This window comes from Panthera onca, chromosome B4 (assembly GCF_046562875.1).
Source record: "Panthera onca isolate mPanOnc1 chromosome B4, mPanOnc1 haplotype 2, whole genome shotgun sequence".
Lineage (NCBI taxonomy): Eukaryota > Metazoa > Chordata > Mammalia > Carnivora > Felidae > Panthera > Panthera onca.
In genome coordinates this window covers 37,038,619-37,061,617 of record NC_138345.1, presented here as the reverse complement: position 1 = coordinate 37,061,617, position 22,999 = coordinate 37,038,619, and the positions used below count along the sequence as shown (strand labels likewise).

General features: G+C 39.3%; 1 protein-coding gene across 7 annotated transcripts in view; it reads left to right on the top strand.

Annotated features, from left to right (window-relative positions):
- The window catches only part of CCDC77 (coiled-coil domain containing 77), a 30,079-nt gene extending 7,192 nt beyond the window's left edge, over positions 1-22,887 (top strand). For all 7 annotated transcript variants that reach the window (XM_060658763.3, XM_060658767.3, XM_078450194.2 and 4 more), the window contains 10 exons: positions 1,176-1,419; positions 4,234-4,376; positions 6,163-6,259; positions 7,576-7,651; positions 14,931-15,022; positions 16,203-16,351; positions 18,979-19,198; positions 21,460-21,585; positions 21,687-21,839; positions 22,590-22,887. In XM_060658763.3, coding sequence (XP_060514746.1) covers positions 1,176-1,419; positions 4,234-4,376; positions 6,163-6,259; positions 7,576-7,651; positions 14,931-15,022; positions 16,203-16,351; positions 18,979-19,198; positions 21,460-21,585; positions 21,687-21,839; positions 22,590-22,736 — 1,447 coding nt within the window. In that variant the 3' untranslated portion in view covers positions 22,737-22,887. The remainder of the gene's footprint in view (positions 1-1,175; positions 1,420-4,233; positions 4,377-6,162; positions 6,260-7,575; positions 7,652-14,930; positions 15,023-16,202; positions 16,352-18,978; positions 19,199-21,459; positions 21,586-21,686; positions 21,840-22,589) is intronic.
- The last annotated feature ends 112 nt before the right edge of the window (positions 22,888-22,999 follow it).

Genomic DNA, 22,999 nt, shown 5'->3' with positions numbered 1-22,999 from the left:
TATTTCCCAGAGTTGTTATAAATAAAACTTCCTTTGAAAACATGAAACATTAAGTAAAAGAGTATTTCTGTCATGAGCTTTTAGTGATTGAGAAAATACTAAGTTTTTTTTCCTTCCTGATAGCTGAAAGTAAATTTTAATATCTCTTCTGTACATGCTCACTTATTAAAGGTGTTGGCCATGACCTTCGTTAGCTACAACTCTGGGCTTCCGGTATAAAGTTTCTCCACACTGCTGTGTATTTTGTTATGTTGTAAATTGTAGAGATTTAGCCAAACTGGATTAATTTTCACAGGGTTTCTCCACTTCTGGGCTATTTATTTTCCAACTTTCATTCTTTTAGCTGAAGGCTCTTACTTGCTAAACTTCTTGTCTTGCCTTTGATTAACCTTTGATCTGGTCTAGTCTTGGTCTGTGTAATTCAGATGTCTCTGATGCTAATATGATTGTGTGCTCACTAACTAGCCTATTTTCTAATCCTGAATCTTATATTTATCATTCCCTTTCTTAATAAGTTTGCCACTTATATACTTGTTCCTAAGAACAGTTTCATTTTGCAAATTATACTCTTAAACAAATGGCAGTACCTTCTATATACGCATCTCCATACATTTTTCCATTTAATACTGTTTGGGTGATTCAGTAATATTTGAGTATCTCTAATTCACAGTTTCTAATAACTTTGAATAATGTTCCATTTATATGAATATACCACAATTTATCCATTATCCTATTGAATGGATGGAAGGTTTACCATTTTTATTGTTACAATGTCATAAACATTTTCTTACATGTCAGCTTGTATATATGTGCATGAGTTTCTCTAGGACAAGAGGAGTAGCAATTTTACTACAGTGTATAGTGTTCCGTTGCTATGCATCTTAAGAGCACTACATTTTCTGTTACTACCTGGTCTTACTTGGGTGATGTTTCATTTTTTTAAATGATCTTTTTATCTCCCTCTAACATGTATTTTGAATCTATCTTTAAGCCTTTAATACTTGGAAACCAGTTCACAAGATTTGTCACTAACCTGAAACATCAAACTTTGAAGGTTTATGAGCACCTTACTTCTAGCACTTTAAGAACATAAACCCCTTTTTTATTTAAGAAATTATAATGTCTCATAAACGTCCCCACAGTTTAATGAACATGCCCTTTGTAATGTCACATAGGCTGACAACTGCCTCCAAACATGATGTTGCCTGTGGCTTCAGTGGTCCCACCAACTGGAAGGGAAAGTCTTTCTTGGATTCGGTGGAGTCAACTCCCTTGCCTTCCACACAAGATCGTCTGGCTGTCCTCTGCCCTTCTCAGGAGCTTCTGGAATATTACCAAAAGAAGATGTCTGAGTGTGAGGCAGAAAATGAAGACCTGTTGAAGAAACTGGAACTCTACAAAGAAGCTTGTGAAGGACAGGTGAAAGAGATGGCGCATTGTGCCCTTTCAGGACCCTGATGGAGTCCATTCGTTACTGAGACAAGTGCCAGCTTGTATCATAATCAGATATTTTATTTAAAGTTTATTTGTTTATTTTGAGAGAGAGAGCACATGCACTCATGTGAGCCAGGGAGGGGCAGAGGGAGAGAGAATCCCACGCAGGTTCCATGCTGACTCGGGGCTTGATCTTACTCGTGAGATCACAACCTGAGCTGAAATCGAGAGTCAGATGCTTAACTGACTGAGCCACCTGTTCACACCCCCCCTTTTTTTTTTAAGTTTATTTATTTTGAGAGGGAGTGAGAGCAAGTGGGGGAGGAGCAGAGAGAGAGAGAGAGAGAGAGAGGGAATCCCAAGCAGTCTTTCCACTGTCAGGACAGAGCCCATTGCAGGGCTCAATCTCATGAACCATGAGATCGTGACCTGAGCTGAAATAAAGAGTCAGATGCTTAACCAACTGAGCCCCCTGGGCGTCCCGACTTTTCAGGTTTTCTAAGTGTTGCCTGTCAGTTTTCTGTCATCATGTCCTTCCTTCTAACCCAGATCCCATTGTGCTTCGCTTCAGTGGCTGTACTGCCTGCACATGACCCCTTGCTTATTCTTCTGCTCTGCTTGCATAGCACAAATCCTAGCTATAACTTCATCTGGTTCTCCACTACCTCCTCTCCTGGAGCAGGATTTCTCAGTCTTGGCATTATTGACATTTGGGGCTGGGTAATTCTTTGTTGTGAAGACTGTCCTGTGCATTGTACGATGTTTAGCAGGATCCTTGGCCTCTACTCACTAGATACCAGTAGCACACCTCTGCCCCCATCCTCCCTGTCCCCATTTGTGACCATCAAAAATGCCTGTAGACACTGCCCAATTTCTCCTGGGGGCATAGGCAAAATTACCCCCCAGTTAAGAACCGTTCTCCTAGAACGGTCACAAATCATTACACAATAAAGTCACAGTAAACATATCCATCCGTATCCTCAGTCACTGTACAACAATTTTCTCACTTGTGCTCACCTGTGCCATACCCTCACTCTCCTCCAGCCTGCCACCCCTTCTTAGCCCACTTCTCTCAGGCAATCTTGCTTCCTAGTTCACAAAGGAAATGCCAGCCACCTCGCATGCACTCCCTTCCTGCCCATCCACACACAGATACCTACACCTCTGTCCATCTCTCTTCTTCTTTACCGCTGCAGGGGCAAGATGTCTCTGCCTGTTCAAGGTGAATTGATCCAGAACTTTCCCCCCAATCCTCCTTCCTCCTAAGAAACCCTGTTTCATCCACTCTCTTCTCTCCATGTTCTGTTTTTAACTTCTTGCATGACATTGGCTTTTTCTCCTCAGTATATAAACATACTCAAGTCTTTCCCAACTTAAAGGAAGAAAATGCTGTTCTGTAGTTATGCTTTTCCCTGTCGACCCTCTTTTCTCAACCACACTTCTAGAATAGTTTGACTTTATCACTCTCTCAGCGACTTCTTGACTGCAGTTTGGTCTCTGTCCTCATTGCTCCATGAAAACTGTACCTCCTGTAGTCTCTAGAACCTACTTGTCAAAATGATCTCTTTGTAGCCTTTGCAGTATTTGTCACCATTGACCTTTTTTCTGCAAACTCATCCTTTCTTGATTTCTGTCATTTTTCTTTCCTAGGTTCTGTCTTCACCTCTCTGCCCAGTTCTTCTCAGTCTCCATTCACAACTCCCTTTCCTTAGTCTTAACTGTCTAAGTTCTAGATTCCACTGTATACGGTCTCATTGTATTTGTTCGTTCTACTGCTACATCTGCGATGATGACACCAAGTAACTGATGGGGACTCCCTTTTCTCCCTGAACTCCATGCTAACATGCCCACGTCTAAGCTCCTTTCCCCTTTGCTCCCCTACCCACACATTCATATATGCCACTGACACTTCCCCTTATCTCTTCACTTGTCTTTATTCTCTGTCCAGTAAATGGTATCGTTGCCTGCCGCACTCCCCAGCCCCTACTTCCTTCATTTGGTAAGTGCTGTTGCTTCTGCTTCCTTAATGTCACTAGATCCATTCTTACAGCTTAATTGCTCTTGCCACAACACTAGTTCAGACTCTTGTTATGCCTTCCCTGAGCTATTCCTTACCAGTATCCAGCCTCCGGCCCCATAAATCCCCAGTCTGCCTCTCACTATCCACTCCAGTAACACTGAAGTACTTGGAGTTTTCCAGACACTTACGGCTCTTTGATGGCTGTGTATTTATGTCTCTTTCCTGAGAGTACGCCCCCCTCCGCTTGTCTCCAACAGTTTTCGTCTTTCAAGTTCCAACTTTTTGGTTGCATTCCCTGACTTCCCAAAACCTTAGAGGTTTACCCCTGCCGTGCTTTCCCCTCTACCGTTTTATTCTGTATGCTCTTTCATGAAATAATTATTTCATTTTAATTGTTGGCGTGTCTCTTTCCCCACAAAATTCTTCAGCTCTGTAGCCAAAAATCATACCTTTTTATCTTTGTCTTTCCAAAATTTTATAATCCTTATTACATAGAAAGCATTAAAAAAAAAAAAAAAGGTGTGACTAGAACTAGATCATTTGGCATTACAGGGTTTTGTAATCTGTAAAAGATACGAGAGCTTTGATGTTATATGCAAACGTCACACTCACCCTGTAGCTTTTAAACCCTAGTCTATACACACCTGTTGTCATTTGAATTCTGTGTTGGTGAAATCATTCACTTTGTGATATATCTACCTGAACTGAGCCACCATACCCAATGAGAGATACTCCTATGAAGTCAAATATCTTTTCAACTACCTTTTTTTTTCCCTCAGCATAAACTAGAATGGGATTTGCAGCAGAGGGAGGAAGAGATTGCTGAATTGCAGAAAGCCCTAAGTGATATGCAGGTCTGCCTCTTCCAGGAACGGGAACACGCTTTACGCCTCTACTCTGAAAACGACCGACTGAGAATCAGGTGCCAACTAGCAGAAGGGAAATATTGGAGTTCTGTTTCTAAATTAAATGAAACAAGATGAATATCTCTATGGTCCTTCTCTTAGGTTGTGTTCCCCAGGAAGCAGACTCTGAGATGGATATGAATGCCCATAGGATGGTTAGTAGGTAGACTCTCAGGAATACCATCTACGAGCAGATTTGGACAGAGGAAGAATTTGAACTGTGATTCGATGGTAACAGTTAGCTTCAGCTGAGCTCTGAGGCCAGGACAGCCATTCAGAGGCAAAGGGGTTGAACATTTGTACCCCACTCATTGGATGTAGGCTGCCACCAGGGAGGGGATATAGACTTGGGAAAGGCTGCTGCCTTCAGCCTAGGACAGTTGCTGGAGAAGCTCTTGGGTGAGAAGTGTCTTGGTCCTGAAGGTAGCATCTGAGCAGTGGTCCACGATGTGGAAGCATCCACTACTAAATTGTTTTTAAATTGTGGTAAAATATATTTAACATGAAATTTACCATTTTAGTCATTTTTAAGTGCATAGTGCAGTGGCATTAGGTATATTCACATTATTGTGCAGCCATACCACTATCCATGTCTAGAATACTTTTTCATCATCCCATATAGAAACTCTAAACAATATCTCCCCATCTCCCCTCCTCCTAGCCCCCAGTAACCACTGTTCTACCTTCTATCTATGTATTTGACTTCATATAAGCAGAATCAGATAGTATTTGTCCCTTTGCATCTGGCTTATTTCATTTAGCACAATGTTTTCGAGGTTCACCAATGTTGTAGCACATATCAAACTTTCATCCCTTTTTAAGGCCAAATAATATTCCATTGTATGTATATACCACATTGTGTTTATCCCTTGGTCCATTGATGGACATTGGAATTATTTCCATCTTCTAGCTATTGTGAATAACACTGCTGTGAACATTGATGTACACATACCTGTTCAGGTCTCTGCTTTCAGTTGTTTTGTATATATACCTAGAAGTGTGATTGCTGAATCAAATGTTAATTCTATGTTTAATAATTTTGAGGAACTGCCATACTGTTTCCCATAGTGACTGTACCACTTTATATTCCCACCCACAGTGCACATAGGTTTCAGTCTCTTACTGAATGTGCATACCAACATTTGTTCTTTATTTTTTTTAATACTAGCTATCTTAATGGGTGTGAAGTAGTATCTCATTGTTTTGGTTTACATTGCCCTAATGATTAGTGATGTTGACATTTTCTGACATGTTTATTGGTCATTTGTGTATCTTTTTCAGAGAAATGTCTATTCAAGTCCTTTGCCCATTTTTGAATTGGGTTCTTTGATTTTTACTGTTGTTTAGTGTTAAGAGTTCTTTGTATATTCTAGATTGAATCCCTTATTAGGTAAGTGATTTCCAAGTGTTTTCTCCCATTCTGAGTGTTGCCATTTTATTCTGTTGATAGTCCTTTGATGCACAAAAGTTTTTTATTTTTGTAAGGTCCAATGGTATATTTTTCTTTTTGTTCCTTCTGCTTTTGATGTCATGTTTAAAAAATCATTGCCAAATCCAATATCACTTTGTTTTCTTGTAAGAGTTTTATAGTTTTAACTCTTCTATGTAGGTCTTTGATCCATTCTTTCTGAATTAGTATAAACACCTGTTGTTTTAAAAATTAGAGCTAAGGTCTAAATATATCTTACTCAATTTTAATTTGATGTTGCCATTGTCTTAAAAGTAAATCAGAAAGGAGGTCTTTTAAATAGGAAAATTTACTTCCTCTGAACACAATATGTGCTTACTCTATGAGAATTGCAGGGAGCTAGAAGACAAGAAAAAGATTCAGAACCTCTTGACCCTTGTGGGCACAGACACTGGAGAAGTGACCTATTTTTATAAGGAGCCTCCAAACAAAGTAAGTAATCTTTGGTACAGCATGGTAAGCATGGCTTTTATAAAATACAGGATGGGGTCCACAATAAGAGCAATTTTGGTACTTATTAAAGAAGATAGAAGAATTAAATGTCATAGCCCCTAAGTTTTCAGAGCACTTGCTATAATTACAGACAGTTTTAATGATTTGATTTATTTTTCTCCGAAAAAACCTTGGGAAGTAGTATTGTTTACCCCATTTTATTGCTTGGAAATCTAATTTTTTTTAAATGTTTATTTATATTTAAGAGAGTAGAGACAGAGTGCGAGCTGGGGAGGGGCAGAGAGAGGGGGAGACACAGAATTTGAAGCAGGCTTCAGGCTCCGCAGAGCCCAATGTGGGGCTCAAACTCACGAACCCCGAGATCGTGACCTGAGCTGAAGTCAGATGCCTAACCAGCTGAGCCACCCAGGTGCCCCTATTGTTTGGAAATCTAAAGCATAGAGGAGTAGATGTTTTGGGGGGGAGATTAGAGAGGAAAGCAGGAGCAGAGTTAGTGTGGGAGCAAGTTGCAATACTCAGGTTTCTTTTTTTTTTTTTAATTTTTTTTTATTTTTGAGAGAGAAAGAGATACACAGAGCATGAGTGGGGGAAGGGCAGAAAGAGGGAGACACAGAATCCCAAGCAGGCTCCAGGCTCCAAGCTGTCAGCACAGAGCCCGACACGGGGCTTGAACTCACAAGCTGTGAGATCATGACCTGAGCTGAAGTCCGACACTCAGCCGACTGAGCCACCCAGGCACCCCTCAGGTTTCTTTTTTAATCTGAAGTTTCTGCTGATAATAAAAGTAATGCATGGTCTTTATTAAAAACAGATAGATTTGAGAAATCGATCATATAAGAGTGGCAGTGTCGCATAATTCTATATCCCAGAGATAAAACTCTTTTTCCATTCATATAGAAATATTTGTGTATGTATAGTATTTCCATTTTTATACTTGTATAAACAGTGCCTCAATGAGCATCTTTATGTGTATCTACATATACATCCTTTTGTGTTACCGTTATTTTCCTAAAGGCCTTTGTCAAGGATCCCCTCCCCCTTTCTTTCAGCAGATATTATTAGATAACTCTGAAATTTAATTTTTTTAGTTTGTATTACCAGCACTGAGTTTTATCCAATTTGTTACTTTGTCCACTTTGGTATCTCACATACATGACATCCTTATATGATTATGGCAATTTTGACAAATTTGATATATGAATAGTGTTTGACCTACAGAAATAAAGCTAAAAAGTGAAATATGACATCTTATAGGGAGGCTAATTCTATACTTTTTTTTTTTTTTGCCTTTTCAGGTCAGCATTTTCCAAAAGACTATCCAGCTTGTAGGTATATGTGAACAGAATGAATTTTCCTCAGCTTTCAGAGCAGGTACTAGCCACATTATTATAAATTCTCATTGATGCAGAGTTCAAAAACAGTGCACATGATTAGAAATTTTTTCTACTATGTAGTGATAATGAATATTCATAGTGATGTCTTTGGTGGTTTCAGATTTCACTGAGCTTTCTTTCCTTTAACCTTCCTTGATGTTTTAATAAAGTAAAATAAAAAATACATAATTAACATGATGATAAATCATAAAACAGACTTGGACAACTTCTGGGATCACAGAATATTAATTCGATTCTAAGCCTCAGTCTCTTCTCTTTCTTTTTTTTTTTTTAAATGGAAATCTTAGTTTTATATCTTTGCCTCTTTTTAGAAAATTAAGATGTAACTGACATATTACACTTGTTTTAAATGTACAACATAAGGATTCAATATTTGTCTACGTTGCAAAATGATCACCACAGTAAGTCTGGATAGCATTCATCACCACACATGGTCATGCATTTGTTTTTCCTGTGATGAGAACTCTTAAGATCTGTTCTCTTAGCATGAGGTTCTTAAATCATTGTAGGAATTTTCTTCAGTGTAATTTTAGTGTTGCTTGTTTTTTTTAATATAATTTATTGTCAAATTGGCTAACATACAGTGTGTGCAGGGTGCTTTTGGTTTTGGGGGTAGATTCCTGTGATTCATCACTTACATACAACACTCAGTGCTCATCCCAACAAGTGCTCTCCTCAGTGCCCATCACCCATTTTCCCCTCTACCCCACTTGACCCATCAACCCTCAGTTTGTTCTCTGTATTTAAGAGTCTCTTACAGTTTGTCTCCCTCCCTCTCTGTTTGTAACTATTTTTCCACTTCCCTTCCCCCATGGTCTTCTGTTAAGTTTCTCAAGTTCCACATATGAATGAAAACATATACCTGTTTTTCTCTGACTGACTTATTTCACTTAGCATAATACCCTCCAGTTCCATCTACATTGCTGCAAATGGCAAGGTTTCATTCTTTCTCATTGCCAAGTAGTATTCCATTGTATATATAAATCAAATTTTCTTTATTCATCAGTTGATGGACATTTGGGCTCTTTCCATAATTTGGCTATTGTTGAAAACACTGCTATAAACATTGGGGTATATGTGCCCCTAAGAATCAGCACTCCTATATCCTTTGGATAAATTCATAGCAGTGCTATTGCTGGGTCCTAGGGTAGTTCTATTTTTGATTTTTTGAGGAACCTCCACACTTTTCTAGAGCAGGTGTGCCAGTTTGCATTCCCACCAACAGTGCAAGAGGGTTCCCATTTCTCCACATACTCGCCAGCATCTGTTGTTTCCTGAGTTGTTAATTTTAGCCACTCTGACTGGTGTGAGGTGGTATCTCAGTGTGGTTTTGATTTGAATTTCCCTGATGATGAGTGACGTTGAGCATCTTTTCATGTGTCTGTTAACCATCTGGATGTCTTCTTTGGAAAAGTGTCTGTTCATGTCTTCTGCCCATTTCTTCACTGGATTATTTGTTTTTCAGGTGTTGAGTTTGGTAAGCTCTTTATAGATTTTGGATACTAACCCTTTATCCGCTATGTCATTTGCAAATATCTTTTCCCATTCTGTCGGTTGCCTTTTAATTTTGTTGATTGTTTCCTTTGTAGTGCAGAAGCTTTTTATCTTGATGAGGTCCCAATAGTTCATTTTTGCTTTTAATTCCCTTGCCTTTGGAGATGTGTCAAACAAGAAATTGCTGCAACTGAGGTCAAAGAGGTTGTTGCCTGTTTTCTCCTCCAGGGTTTTTATGGTTTTCTGTCTCACATTTAGATCTTTCATCCATTTTGAGTTTATTTTTGTGTATGGTATAAGTGGTCTAGTTGCATGTTGCTGTCCAGTTTTCCCAGCACCATTTGCTAAAGATAAAGAGACTGTCTTTTTTCCATTGGATGCCCCTTCCTGCTTTGTCAAAGATCAGCTGGCCGTACACTTGTGGGTCCAATTCTGGGTTCTCTATTCTATTCCATTGGTCTATGTGTCTGTTTTTGTGCCAATACCACACTGTCTTGATGATTATAGCTTTGTAGTAAAGACTAAAGTCTGGGATTGTGATGCTTCCCGCTTTGGTTTTCTTTTTCAACATTACTTTGGCTATTTGGGGTCTTTTGTGGTTCCATACAAATTTTAGGATTGTTTGTTCTAGCTTTGAGAAGAATGCTGGTGCAATTTTGATTGGGATTGCATTGAAGTGTAGATTGCTTTGTGTAGTATTGACATTTTAACATTTATTCTTCCAATCCATGGAATGTTTTTCCATTTCTTTGTGTCTTCTTCAGTTTCCTTCATAAGTTTTCTATAGTTTTCAGCATACGGATCTTTTACATCTTTGGTTAGGTTTATTCCTACGTATTTTATGATTCTTGGTGCATTTGTAAGTGGGGTCGATTTCTTGATTTCTCTTTCTATGGCTTCATTATTGGTGTATAGAAATGCAACTGATTTCTGTACATTGATTTTTGTATCCTGTGACTTTGCTAAATTCATGTATCAGTTCTAGCAGCTTTTTGGTGGAGTCTTTCGGGTTTTCATGTAGAGTATCATGTCTGTGAAAAGTGAAAGTTTGACTTCTTTGCCAGTTTTGATGCCTTTTATTTCATTTTGTTGTCTGATTACTGATGCTAGGACTTCTAACACTGTTAAACAACAGTGGTGAGAGTGGACATCCCTGTTGTGTTCCTGATCTCAGGGGAAAGCTCTGTTTTTCCCCATTGAGGATAATACTAGCTGTGGGCTTTTCATATATGGCTTTTATAATATTTCAGTATGTTCCTTCTATCCCAACTTACTTGAGGGTTTTTATTAAGGAACGATGCTGTATTTTGTTTTGCATCTATTGACAGGATCATATGGTTCTTATCCTTTCTTTTATTAATGTGATGTATCACATTGATTGATTTACGAATATTGAACCAGCCCTGCAGCCCAGGAATAAATCCCACTTGATCCTGGTGAAGAATTCTTTTTATATGCTATGGAATTCGATTTGCTAGTATCTTGTTGAAAATTTTTACATCCATGTTCATCAGGGATATTGGCCTGTAATTCTCCTTTCTTTGTGGGGTCTCTGTGTGGTTTGGGAATCAAGGTAATACTGGCTTCATAGAATGAGTCCAGAAGCTTTCTTTCCATTTCTAATTTTTGGAACAGCTTGAGAAGGATAGGTATTAACTCTGCTTTAAATGCCTGGTAGAATTCCCCTGGGAAGTCTGGTCCAGGACTCTTATTTGTTGGAGATTTTTGATAACTGATTCAATTTCTTCACTAGTTATGGGTCTGTTCAAATTTTCTATTTCTTCCCATTTGAGTTTTAGTAGTGTGTGGGTATCTAGGAATTTGTGCATTTCTTCCAAGTTGTCCAGTTTGTTGGCATATAATTTTTCATAGTATTCTCTGATAATTATTTCTAGTTCTGAGGGGTTGGTTGTGATAGGTCCATTTTCATTCATGGTATTATCTGTTTGGGTCCTCTCTTTTTGAGGATTCTGGCTAGGGTTTTATCAATTTTGTTTATTTTTTTAAAAAAAACCAGCTCTTAGTTTCATAGATCTACTTTTTTTTGGATTTTGTATTTATTTCTGTTCTAATCTTTATTATTTCTCTTCTTCTGTCTTGGGGTTTCTTTTCTGTTCTGCTTCTATATCCTTTAGGTGTGCTGTTAGATTTTGTATTTGAGATTTTTCTTGTTTCTTGAGATAGGCCTGGATTGCAGTGTATTTTCCTCTTAGGACTGCCTTTGATGCATCCCAAAGGGTTTGGACTGTCATGTTTTCATTTTCATTTGTTTCCGTATATTTTTTAATTTCTTCTTTAATTGCCTGATTGATCCATTCATTCTTTAGTAAGATGTCCTTTAACGTCCATGCATTTGGAGGTTTTCCAGACTTTTTCCTATGGTTGATTTGAAGTTTCATAGCATTGTGATCTGAAAATGTGTATGGTATGATCTCAGTTCTTTTATATTTTTTTGAGGGCTGTTTTGTGACAAGTATGTGATCTATCTTGGAGAATGTTCCATGTGCACTCGAGAAGAATGTGTATTCTGCTGCTTTTGGATAAAAAATTCTGAATATATGTGTCAGATCCATCTGGTCCAGTGTATCATTCAGGGCCATTGTTTCTGTATTGATTTTCTGCCTAGATGATGTGTCCGTTGTTGTAAGTGGAGTATTAAAGTCCCCTGCAATTACCATGTTCTTATCAGTAAGATTACTTATGTTTGTGATTCATTGTTTTATATATTTGGGTGCTACCAAACTGGATTCATAAAACTTTATAATTGTTAGCTCTTCTTGATGGATAGACCCCGTAATTATGATATAATGCCCTTCTTCATCTCTTGTTACAGCCTTTAGTTTAAAATCTAGTTTGTCTGATAGAAGTATGGCTACTCCAGCTTTCTTTTGACTTCCAATAGCATGATAGATGGTTCTCCATCCCCTCACTTTCAGTCTGAAGGTGTCCTCAGGTCTAAAATGGGTCTCTTGTAGACAGCAAATAGATGGATCTTGTTTTTTTATCCATTCTGATACCCTGTATCTTTTGATTGGAGCATTTAGTCCCATTTATATTCAGTGTTATTATTGAAAGATATGGATTTAGTGTCATTGTGTTATTTGTAGGTTTCATGCTTGTGATGTCTCTGGTTCTTTGTAGTCTTTGCAACATTCCCCTCACAGAGTTCCCCTTAGAATCTCTTGCAGGGCTGGTTTAGTAGTGATGAATTCCTTCAGTTTTTGTTTGTCTGGGAAAACCTCTATCTCTCCTATTCTGAATGACAGGCTTGCTGAATAAAGGATTCTTGGCTGCATGTCTTTCCTATTCAGTACATTGAATATTTCCTGCCACTCCCTTCTGGCCTGCCAAGTTTCAGTAGATAGGTCTGCTACTACCCTTATGTGTCTACCCTTGTAGGTTAAGGCCTGTTTGTCCCTAGCTGCTTTCAGAATTCTCTTTATCTTTGTATTTTTCCAATTTCACCATGATATGTCGTGTAGAAGATTGATTCACATTACATCTGAAGAGAGTTCTCTGTGCCTCCTGTATTTCAATGTCTGTTTCCTTACCCAGATTGCGGAAGTTCTCAGCTATAATTTGTTCAAGTAAACCTTCCATCCCTTTCTCTCTTCTTGTTCTGGAACTCCTGTGATACAGATATTATTCTGTTTCATTGAATCACAGTTCTCTAATTCCCTCCTCGTGGTCTAGAATTTTTTTATCTTTTTTCTTGGCTAGGTCTTTTTCCATCATTTTATCTTCTATTTCACTTACACTCTGCTCTGCCTCTTCAATCCTCACTGTCACTGCATCTAGTTTATTTTGTACCTCATTTCCAGCATTTCTTAATTCATCCTGACTACTTTTTATTTCCTTGGTCTTTGCAGCAATCGATTCTCTGCTGTCTTTTATGCTTTTTTTCAAGCCCAGCGATTGATCTTATGACTATTATTCTAAATTCTTGATCAGATATAGTGTTTATATCTGTTTTTATCAACTCTTCAGCTGTCAGAATTTCTTCTGAGGAAAATTCTTCCATTTTGTCATTTTGGCTAGTTTTCTGTCCCTTACGTGTTTTAAAAGCTTGTTATGTGTCCTGCACCTGGGAGCACTACTGTATTAAAGAGGGGTCATATACTGTCCAGGGCCTGGCCCTTTAGGAGGTGTTTTTTGCAGTGTGTTATGTGCTCTCTGTTGTTGTGACTCTGGTTGCTTTATCTCCCTACTCATAGTGATGTTTTGGACCTTCCGCCAGGTGTGCTTTGATTTGTTCATTGAAGTAGTCCTGGAAAAAAAAATTTTTAAAAAAAGGGGGTCGGGGGGCAGTGGTGGTGGAAAAGGCCCTGTCCTGTACAAAGAGAGAAATGACAGGGGCGGGGAAAAAGAAAGGAAAAAAGAAAATTAACTGGGCAGAGAAACTATATGGCTTAATCCAGAGAGAGAAGAAAATAAAGAAGGAGATATAGAACAGGTATAAAGAGAATAGATTAAATATGTCGCTTAAATAAACTAACAACCAGAATACAGAATAACCGGACTAGAGAAGGGAAGAAATAAGAGGGAGAAAAGGAAGAAAACATATATACATATATATATACACACACATATATATATATATACACACACACACACACACACACACATATATATACACACACGCATATATATATGTGTGTGTGTATACATGTGTATGGGTGTAAATACACACACACACACACACACACACACACACACACACACATATGCATATAATAAGAATGATCCAAGAATTAAATCAGAAAATGCAAAAATGCTGGACTGATATCTGATGGTGCCTTGGAACTGGTGGCAGCACTGGTCTGGAGGAGAGGCTGTCTGGTCTGGTTAGTGTCAATCTTGCTCAGGTAGACACCCAGTTACCAGGTGCGGAGGGGCGTGGTTTGGTGTAGGCGGATTCCGCCTCCACTGTGGGCCCTCTGTCGGTTCCCTGAGGCCCCACCTTGTTGGTGATGGGAAGAAAAATGGTGACATCCCAGTCTCTCCTCCCCAGACCCCCGGTGTCCCAAACTACTCTGTTCAGGCCATCCTCACAGTACTGCACAGTGGGAGTGGGGCTATTTTTTTCCCCCCTCTCTCTTGCTCCACAGTCTCCCATGCCTGGGCTCATCTGGGGTTCAAACCCAGATGTCTTAAAGGGTCCTGCTCTGGGCACCCCACCAAAGGGCCTCCTCTCAGTGCCACATGGGTCCGAACGAGGTGGATTGTCCTGCTCTACTGACTCTGACGCCTCCCTGGTGCTAGGCTGGGATTTAAACCCTGATGCCTTAAAGGGTCCTGCTCTGTGCACCCCCCTTCCTGGGAAGTGCTGCTCCACCCCACCGATAAATGGCCTCTGGCTGGCAGGTGCAGGCAGGGTCCTAGCATTGCTTATTTTTAAAATCCCCATCTTTAGAAAATTGGGTGATAAATCACAACCAAATGTTTAGACTTAGTTTTCCTTATTCCTTACCTTTTTTGATTAAATAAGATTTTATGAGAATAGATACAACTCCAAAGGAAAATTTAGTGTTTATTTTTTAGAAAGGTGAATATTATTATCCAGAAGACATCCTGGCATAGTTCCTTTAGAGAGATTCCCATTTGAAAAACTATTACTATAGCCATTGGATGTTTTCATTCTTCTTCCTTTTCTTCTCTTACAGGTAAACCCAAACAGACTCCTCTGCAGAGCTAATGTTGATGCTCAAATAGCTAAGAAAAACTAGGTAAGGGTCTTGATTAATTTTTGTTTTCTGTTTTAGATTCTAAAGTAAGCAAAAGAAAACCAGCAATGAGAGAGAAAGAAGAAAGTTCTGAGCAATACCAGGGAGACATACAAACACTTACCCTGCAGGTAAAGAATTTATTTTGGCAGACCAGAACAGTTTCTGTCCACAACTTTAGCTTTGTGTAGCATACCGTTGTTATCATATAAATACCTTCTTACGTACATGTTACATCTATTCATCAAGTGATAAAGAAAACATAGGTTGTTCCTAATTTCCAAGGAAATTATTTTATATTTTAAAACCATTATTCTCTTTTGAGCCATTCTAGAAGCGCTATTGTGAACCTTCTATTCCTTCAGCTTATATACAAAGCCTTACCCAACAAAACTATCATACAGTAAGAATTCCCTTTGTGATTGGCCTAGGGAATCTGTGCTGATAGATTGACCTCTGGGGGGGTAAATCGGTTTATTTAAGTGCATGTATTCTACGGGTGCCTGGGTGGCTCAGTTGGTTGAGCATCTGACATCGGCTCAGGTCATGATCTCATGGCTCATGAGTTCGAGCCCTGCATCAAGCTCTGTGCTGTGACCTTCAGATCTTCTGTCCCTCTCTCCCTCTGTCCCTCGGCCTGCTTGCACTCTCTCACAAAAAATAAATAATTTTTTTTTAAAAGGTACATTGGCCTAGGAAAGTCATGAATCATCCTATTACCATCTGGTAATTGTGTATCATTTGCAACCAGGATTTTTCATCTAGTTGCACTCAAGTTCCTGTCCTTACTGGGGAGGAGTAACAACAGAGCAGTCTGTTGCTTTAAATGACAGTTTCTGCCTTTGGCTAGTATCTCCATTTGGAGTCATGACAGCCAGAATCAGAGAAGGAAATTACATTATACTGATTTTGCCCCACCTTTTAAAGTGAAAAATGAAGAAGAGTCATTCTATTTCTGTGCAACGAGGGGTTCTTAAGAGGAAGACAGTCCTAAAATTCCAAAATAGGAGATAGTGAAAAGATGAGAATCTTAGGGTAGAGGAAACTGTATTTTCTAGCTTTTTGCATGTGATGTAGATGCTTTGTTTAGTGTGGACAGAGCTTGCTCTTTTGTAGCCTAACCCCATTTATAAGACATTAAATAAAAAGGAGAACACTTAAGATTTTTCTTTGTTTTGCTGCTGTGCTTTTGTTTGTGGGTTTTTTGTTTGGCTTTTTACACTTTTCTGGAGCAAGGCTGGCTTTTAGAGGTAATAAATAAGTGGAAGCAAAGCAGGAGTGGATACGCCACACCCCATTTGGCCTACCTAGGTGGAAGCACTGCAGGCTCAGCTGGAGGAACAGACCAGGCTTTCTCGAGAGCAAGTTGAAGGGCTCATAGAGGACAGACGGATTCGCATTGAGGAAATACAAGTGCATCAACAGAGAAATCAGGACAAAATCAAAGAGCTTACCAAAAGGTGAGTGTTCAAGAAAGCTGTACCTGACAGATTTTTGCATTTTTCTGAGTGGCTTAAAAGTGGACGGTCCTGGGGCGTCTGGGTGGCTCAGTTGGTTAAGTGTCCAACTCTTGTCCTGCCCTGTATGCACAATAGGCCCGCAATAAACATTGAGTACTTGGTGATCCTTATCAAACTGCACCTTGCTGCTTCTTTTCTGTGTTAAACGTTCTACATTTAAAATTTTTTTCATGTTACGTTTTTCATCGCTTTATTTATTTTTTTTTTTATTGTCATCTTAAACTTCTCTAGTGCCTCTTCCTCCACTTGAAAGTATGGGGATTAAAATTGGATGTGATACTTAAATTAAGATTTCTGGCCACTGCAGAGTAGGAACTGCCTTCTGGCTCTTGCCGGCTCTGTTTCCTTGAACACAGCAGTATGTTTGCATTTGGCCAGCACTCCTCCACCTTCGTTTTTATTTTTGGTATTTTGGCCTTACGCATAGCATTTTCAGTTTTCATTGGATTTTAACTGTTTTTAAGGGAACAGTGTGTTCATTATTTATTTATTTAAAAAAAATTTTTTTTAACGTTTATTCATTTTAGAGACAGAGAGAGACAGAGCATGAATGGGGGATGGTCAGAGAGAGAGGGAGACACAGAATCTGAAACAGGCTCCAGGCTCTAAGCTGTCAGCACAGAGCCCGATGCGGGGCTCGAACTCACGGACCGCGAGATCATGACCTGAGCCGAAGTCGGTCACCCAACCGACTGAGCCACCCAGGTGCCCCTAGGGAACGGTGTTTTTAAATTTTCATAGTAATTTGTAATTTTACAATTGTCTTCTAGAATATTAATAACCATCCTGGTTTAACATCATCTACATATCTGAGCACATGATCAATCCCTTACATTAGATAGATCATCCTAAGAATATTGAATGGCATGAAATCCAAGGCCATTAGTGACTGTCCTTTGGGTCTCTTTCAAACCACTTACACATTAACAAGATCCTACTCGCCCAGTTTGTAATTGAGAACATAATGTAAGATAGAATAAAATAACTCGTTGAAAGCAAGAGAGATCCTTGTGGTAACTGAATCAATCTCTTTATACACATACATGTATACCTGAACATATATACATTCATCTGGTGACAGTTATCCTGCTTTGTGCCTGCATTATGCTATTATTTCCCCTTCTCTGCATATCCTATTACTCATGAAAAGAACTGAGTGTGTCTGACATTATTTGGTCAGTGGAAAATTACAGTGATTGCCTCATGGTATTTCATATTCTTTGCAAGCAGTTTGATCATTTGATACAGTATTTTTCTAGGTGTTGATGTTAAACTGATGAACTGCTAACTTCTAGATAGATTTTTTTTTTTTTTTGAAGATAGAACATCATTCGTCTATTCCAAAATCTCAGTAGTCGGCGAGAATCTATTCAGTACTTTGTGTCTGTTTAGTAGCTGGTACTGTCCTTGAAAATCTGGTGGTAGCAGTGCAAAAGTAAATGATAAATAAGGTATCAGCTTTCACTCAGGTTAGAAAATACGCACGGTGGGACACCTGGCCAGCTTAGTTGGTGGAGCATGTGGTGCTTGATCTTGGGGTTGTGAGTTTGGGCCCCACATTGGGTATAGAGATTACTTAAAAATAAAATCTTTTGAAAAGAAGAAGAAAAATAGGGCATCTGGGTGGCTCAGTTGGTTAAGCGTCTAACTCTTGATTTCGGCTCAGGTCACAATCTCCTGGTTAGTGAGTTCAAGCTCCATGTCAGGCTCTGCACTGATAGCATGGAACCTGCTTGAGATTCTCTCTGTGTCTCTCTGTCTCTGTCTCTCTCAAAATAAACTTTAAGGACACCTGGGTGGCTCAGTCGAGTGTCCGACTTCAGCTCAGGTCATGATCTCACAGTTCTTGAGTTCTAGCCCCACATTGGGCTTGCTACTATCAGTACAGATCCTCTGTCCCCCCCATCTCTCTCTGCCCCTCCTCCACTCATGCTCTCTCCCTTAAAAATAAATAAAGATCTAAAAATAAATAAACTTAGAAAAAAAACGGAAAATATGCCTTTTGATAGTTAAAACAGCATCGTATATAAGCAAGTGTCGGATTGTAGCACAGGCATAGAGATTTAAACTGACATGGAATTTTGGAGAATAGAGAAACTAAATGGGCTTAAAGTTGCCACGATGCCTCCATGGAGGAAGTTGATCTTGAGAAAAGGATAAGATTTGATACCAGGCAGTTTACGTGTGGAGCACAGCATAAACAAAAGCAAAACTCTTTGACATTTTAGAACTTGTGTTCACCCTCAGGGAATAGTCCACATTTGTGCAGGCTATGTGCAAATATTTCTATAGGTCTTTTAATTATATAACCTGAAATTTAGGAAAATATCTATAAAGCCCAGTCTGTTAGCCAGTGAGCAAGGGTAAGTACAGTACACTTTGTCTTGTAAAACATGTAAGATTGCCAGTGACCAGGTTAAGTGTGTTTTTAAAAGTGTTAATGATATTTTACAGAATTCACGGATTTCACAATTTTTAAAGAACCTATATCTTCCCTTTGTCTGAATAACTATGTGTCATAGGTGCCATGTAAGCTTCTTCGTGTCCACATTTGTATTTTCTTTCAGTCTCCATCACACCCAAGAACTTCTCTATGAGAGCACCAAAGACTTTTTGCAACTCAGATTTGAAAACCAAAATAAAGAGAAGTCATGGATGCTTGAAAAGGATCATTTGATGTCAAAGATTAAGCAATACAGCATGCAATGTAAGAAGAAAGAAGATAAAATTAGAAACGTTTGGCCAGTCATTCATGAGAATCATCATCACCAAAATGAATATGTTAAGGTAGTTTTCTTATGTCTTATAGAAATTGTTAATTTTTCTGGAAAAGTTGAAAGAATTCAGAGAATGTCAAAGAACCTGAGAATTGTCATACAAGATTCATTCAGTTCCCAAAGCTGTTATAGCAGCAGCCTTAAGAAATAGGTTTTTTGGGACACCTGAGTGGTTCAGTCAGTTAAACATCCAAGTTCAGGTCATGATCTCATGGTGTCAAGTTTGAACCCCACATTGGAGTCTCTGCTGTCGGCGTGGACCCGCTTGGGATCCTCTATCTCCGTCTCTCTCTGCCCCTCCCTGGTTCGTACGTGAACTCTCTCTCTCTCAAAAATAAGTAAACATTAAAAAATAATAGTAAAAAGAAATATATATTTTTTTAAGTTTATGTATTTGAGAGAGAGAGAGAGAGAGAGAAAGAACATGAGTGGGGGAGGGGCAGAGAGAGAGGGAGACGGAATCCCAAGCAGGCCCCACACTGTCAGCACAGAGCCCGATGTGATGCTCGGGCCCACGAACTGTGAGATGATGACCTGAGCTGAAACCAAGAGTCGGACGCTCAACTGACTGAGCCACCCAAGCACTCTAAGAAATAGTTTTCAAAGAGTAGTGTTATCATTACAGTGTTTGCATATTTAGAAAATTAAACTACTGATTGATTCGTTTATTCATTGAACAAATACTTATAACACTCCTACTACGGGCTAGGCTCTGGAGCTACAACAGTAGATAAGTTAGACCAGGCCTGCCTTCATGGCATTTACATTTTCATGGGTGAGAATGGGGACATCTGGCTGGCTCAGTTGGAAGAGCATGTGGCTCTTGATCTTGGGGTCATGAATTCGAGCCCCACATGGATGTAGAGACTACTTAAATAGATAAAAAAAACTTTAATGGGTAAGAAGGAAACATTAACAAAGAAAATGATTGGGGCGTCTGGGTGGCTCAGTCAATTAAGCGTCCAACTTCGGCTCAGGTCATGATCTTGTAGTTCATGAATTTGAGCCCCATGTCATGCTCTGTGCTGACAGCTGGGAGCCTGGAGCCTGTTTTGGATTCTGTGTCTCCCTCTCTCTGTGCCCCTCCCCCTCCCGAGCTCTTGCTCGCTGTCTCTCTCTCTCTCAAAATTAAATAAACATTTTTTAAAAATGATAGATTATTAAAAAGTAAGTGGTATTAAGGAATTAAAAAGATTATATGAAGATTGTATGTAGTTGCTAAAAGTCTACTTTCGTAGGGAAGCACGGGGACCCTCTGTTAATGTCTGATGTTTTTGCCGAGACCTAAAATGGTACAGAGCCTGCTGTACAGACCTAGGGGATGAGCATTTCAAGCAGAGGGAAAAGCAAATTTAAAGTATGTTCAGGGAGGGGCAGCTGGCTGGCTCAGTCGGTAGAGCAAGTTCATGAGCTCGAGCCCCACATTGGGCGTGGACCCTACTTTACAAGAATTTTAATTTAAAAAGAAAAGTATGTTCAGGGAAGAGGGAGAATATCATTGTGGTCATAGAGGAATAAGCAAGAAGGAAGTGGAAAGCAAAGAGGTTGATGGTTTGGGGGGTGGGGGCAGCAGCCAATTGTGGAGGATGCCTTCTAGGGCCTTTACATTCCTGGTGAGAATAATTTAGCTGTAAACATTGTATCTCTTTGAAGGATTGTGTGTAAGGAAGAAACATCTGATTTAGGTTTTTGTAGATCTTCTGGCTGCTTGATGGAACATATATAATATTTGTTGTTGTTTCTATTTAAGGGAAACTTCAGGGGTGCCTGGGTGGCTCTGTCTGATGAGACTCTTGGTTTCAGCTCGGGTCATGATCTCACGGTTCGTGATATCAAGCCCGCATCAGGCTCTGCATTATTAGTGCAGAGCCTGCTTGGGATTCTCTCTCTCTGCCCCTCTCCTGTTTGTGCTTTCACTCTTTCTCAAAAATAAATAAACTTAAAAAAAAAATGAAAGTAAAATAAAGAAAAACTTCAGAAATGTGTCCCAAAACATATATTGTAATGTCTTACTTGAGATAGTTCTGAGCTCCATTATCTGATTCTTCTCAGATCCAAGATATTTGTTTTATTTTAAAGAATTTCTACTATGTACACTTCAGAAAAAGGTTGAGAGAGTCCTCTAGAAATAAGAGGCTTTCACATTCTCTCCAAAGTTCCTTGCTGTCTTGTTCCTTAACTCGTTTTAGACTTAGGGAAATCCTTTCTTTCCTTGCCTAAGTGCTATTTGAATTACCAAAATTGTAATTTTTTTCTCCTTCTGACCTGCAGTCCCTAAAAGATAAGTTAGTACAAGAGAAAAAATTGTCCAACATGTATCAAGAGCAGTGCATTTCCCTAGAAGAAGAACTTGCCCGAATTCGTGAGGAAGAGAGAGTGAGGAGAGAGATCTTCAAGGTACAAAATTCTCTGCCACCTCTGATGGAGTGGGAAGTGCAGATGGTTTGGGGAATGCTTCCCTCATCTTCAAAAATGCCTTGCCCTGTCCCTATATTTAGGATCGCACTAACAAGATGGGGAGGCGCTTACAGGTGATGACAAAACGCTATGAGGCCTTGGAGAAGCGGCGTATCTTGGAAGTAGAAGGCTTTAAGACAGATATTAAGATTCTCCGGCAGAGGCTGAAAGACTTGGAGCAAATACTCTATAAGGTAATTACTGATTCTGAATGACCAAGAGGGAGAAAAGGGGTGCAGGTGAGGAGACGTGGCCATGAGGCCTCCTCAGAAGAGAAATGTGTAGACACACTTCACTAAAATCAGTTTAGTGAGTACACACCAGAGGGAAGACTAAGTAGATTGAAATCATTGATTGCATCAGTGTACTTCTGTCTTAGCTAAACTTAGCAGAAAGCTTCATCCCTCCCCGTTCAAGAAGTAGAGTACAAGAACTGTGTCTATTTTACCAGTGGAGAAAGTGAGTAATTGAGTAGTAAAGTAATTTCTCCCTATCAAACACAGCTTTATTTAGAATTCAGGTTGCCTCAGGATCCTTCTTAAGGAGATTTAACCAGTCATCCACATATCTTCAATGATTGCTATGTGCCAAACAAGGTCAATTGTGGAAAAGAAGAGATGCTTTCTTTGATTCTTTGGCAAATTTACCAGTAATGTTCATATCAGTGTCTTTTTTTACTCATTATTATTTATGATCTCTGTCCCATGGCTTCTTTACTGCTATGTGGGAAAGCCAAGAGTCTCACGCCTTTTCTGCTTTAATTGTACTCTACATTTTCCTTCTTTTAGTTAGTCGTTAAGCAAACTAAGGACTGGATTTCTCTTATGTACTACAAGTCTCACAAAAAGGAGCCAGAGAGCCTAACCTTTCTGACCGATTTCTTCCCCTGGCGTGTGCTATAATCATTTCTTCTTTTTTTTTTTTTTTTTTTCCCCAATCTCTAGGCAACACTTAATGCCCAGGCAAACCAGGATCTTGCCATTCTGTGTGAGGTGCGTGACAGCAATAGACGGGCACATAAGCTACAAGGAGAACTGAAGAACCTTAAGTCCAAAGTATTTAGTCTGGAGAATGAACTTAGACTCTGTTGATGTTTACATTTAGAAATGGCCCTCGTCTGGAATAGGTCTGCTTCCTGAAATCTGAGGAAAAGGTCATTTTCTCCCAGAATCTGTACACATAGAGTCGGCTAGGACAGTGATATCCGTCATTATGAAGACCGGGCTAAGAGTTAGGGACCACTAAAGGAGCTCTTCTTGCTAAGTTTTAGCTATAATTTTTGCTGTCCTATTAGCTTTTTTTTTTTTTTGGTCTGGATTGTAACCTTTCCCACATTTTTTCTCCCACTTAAAAT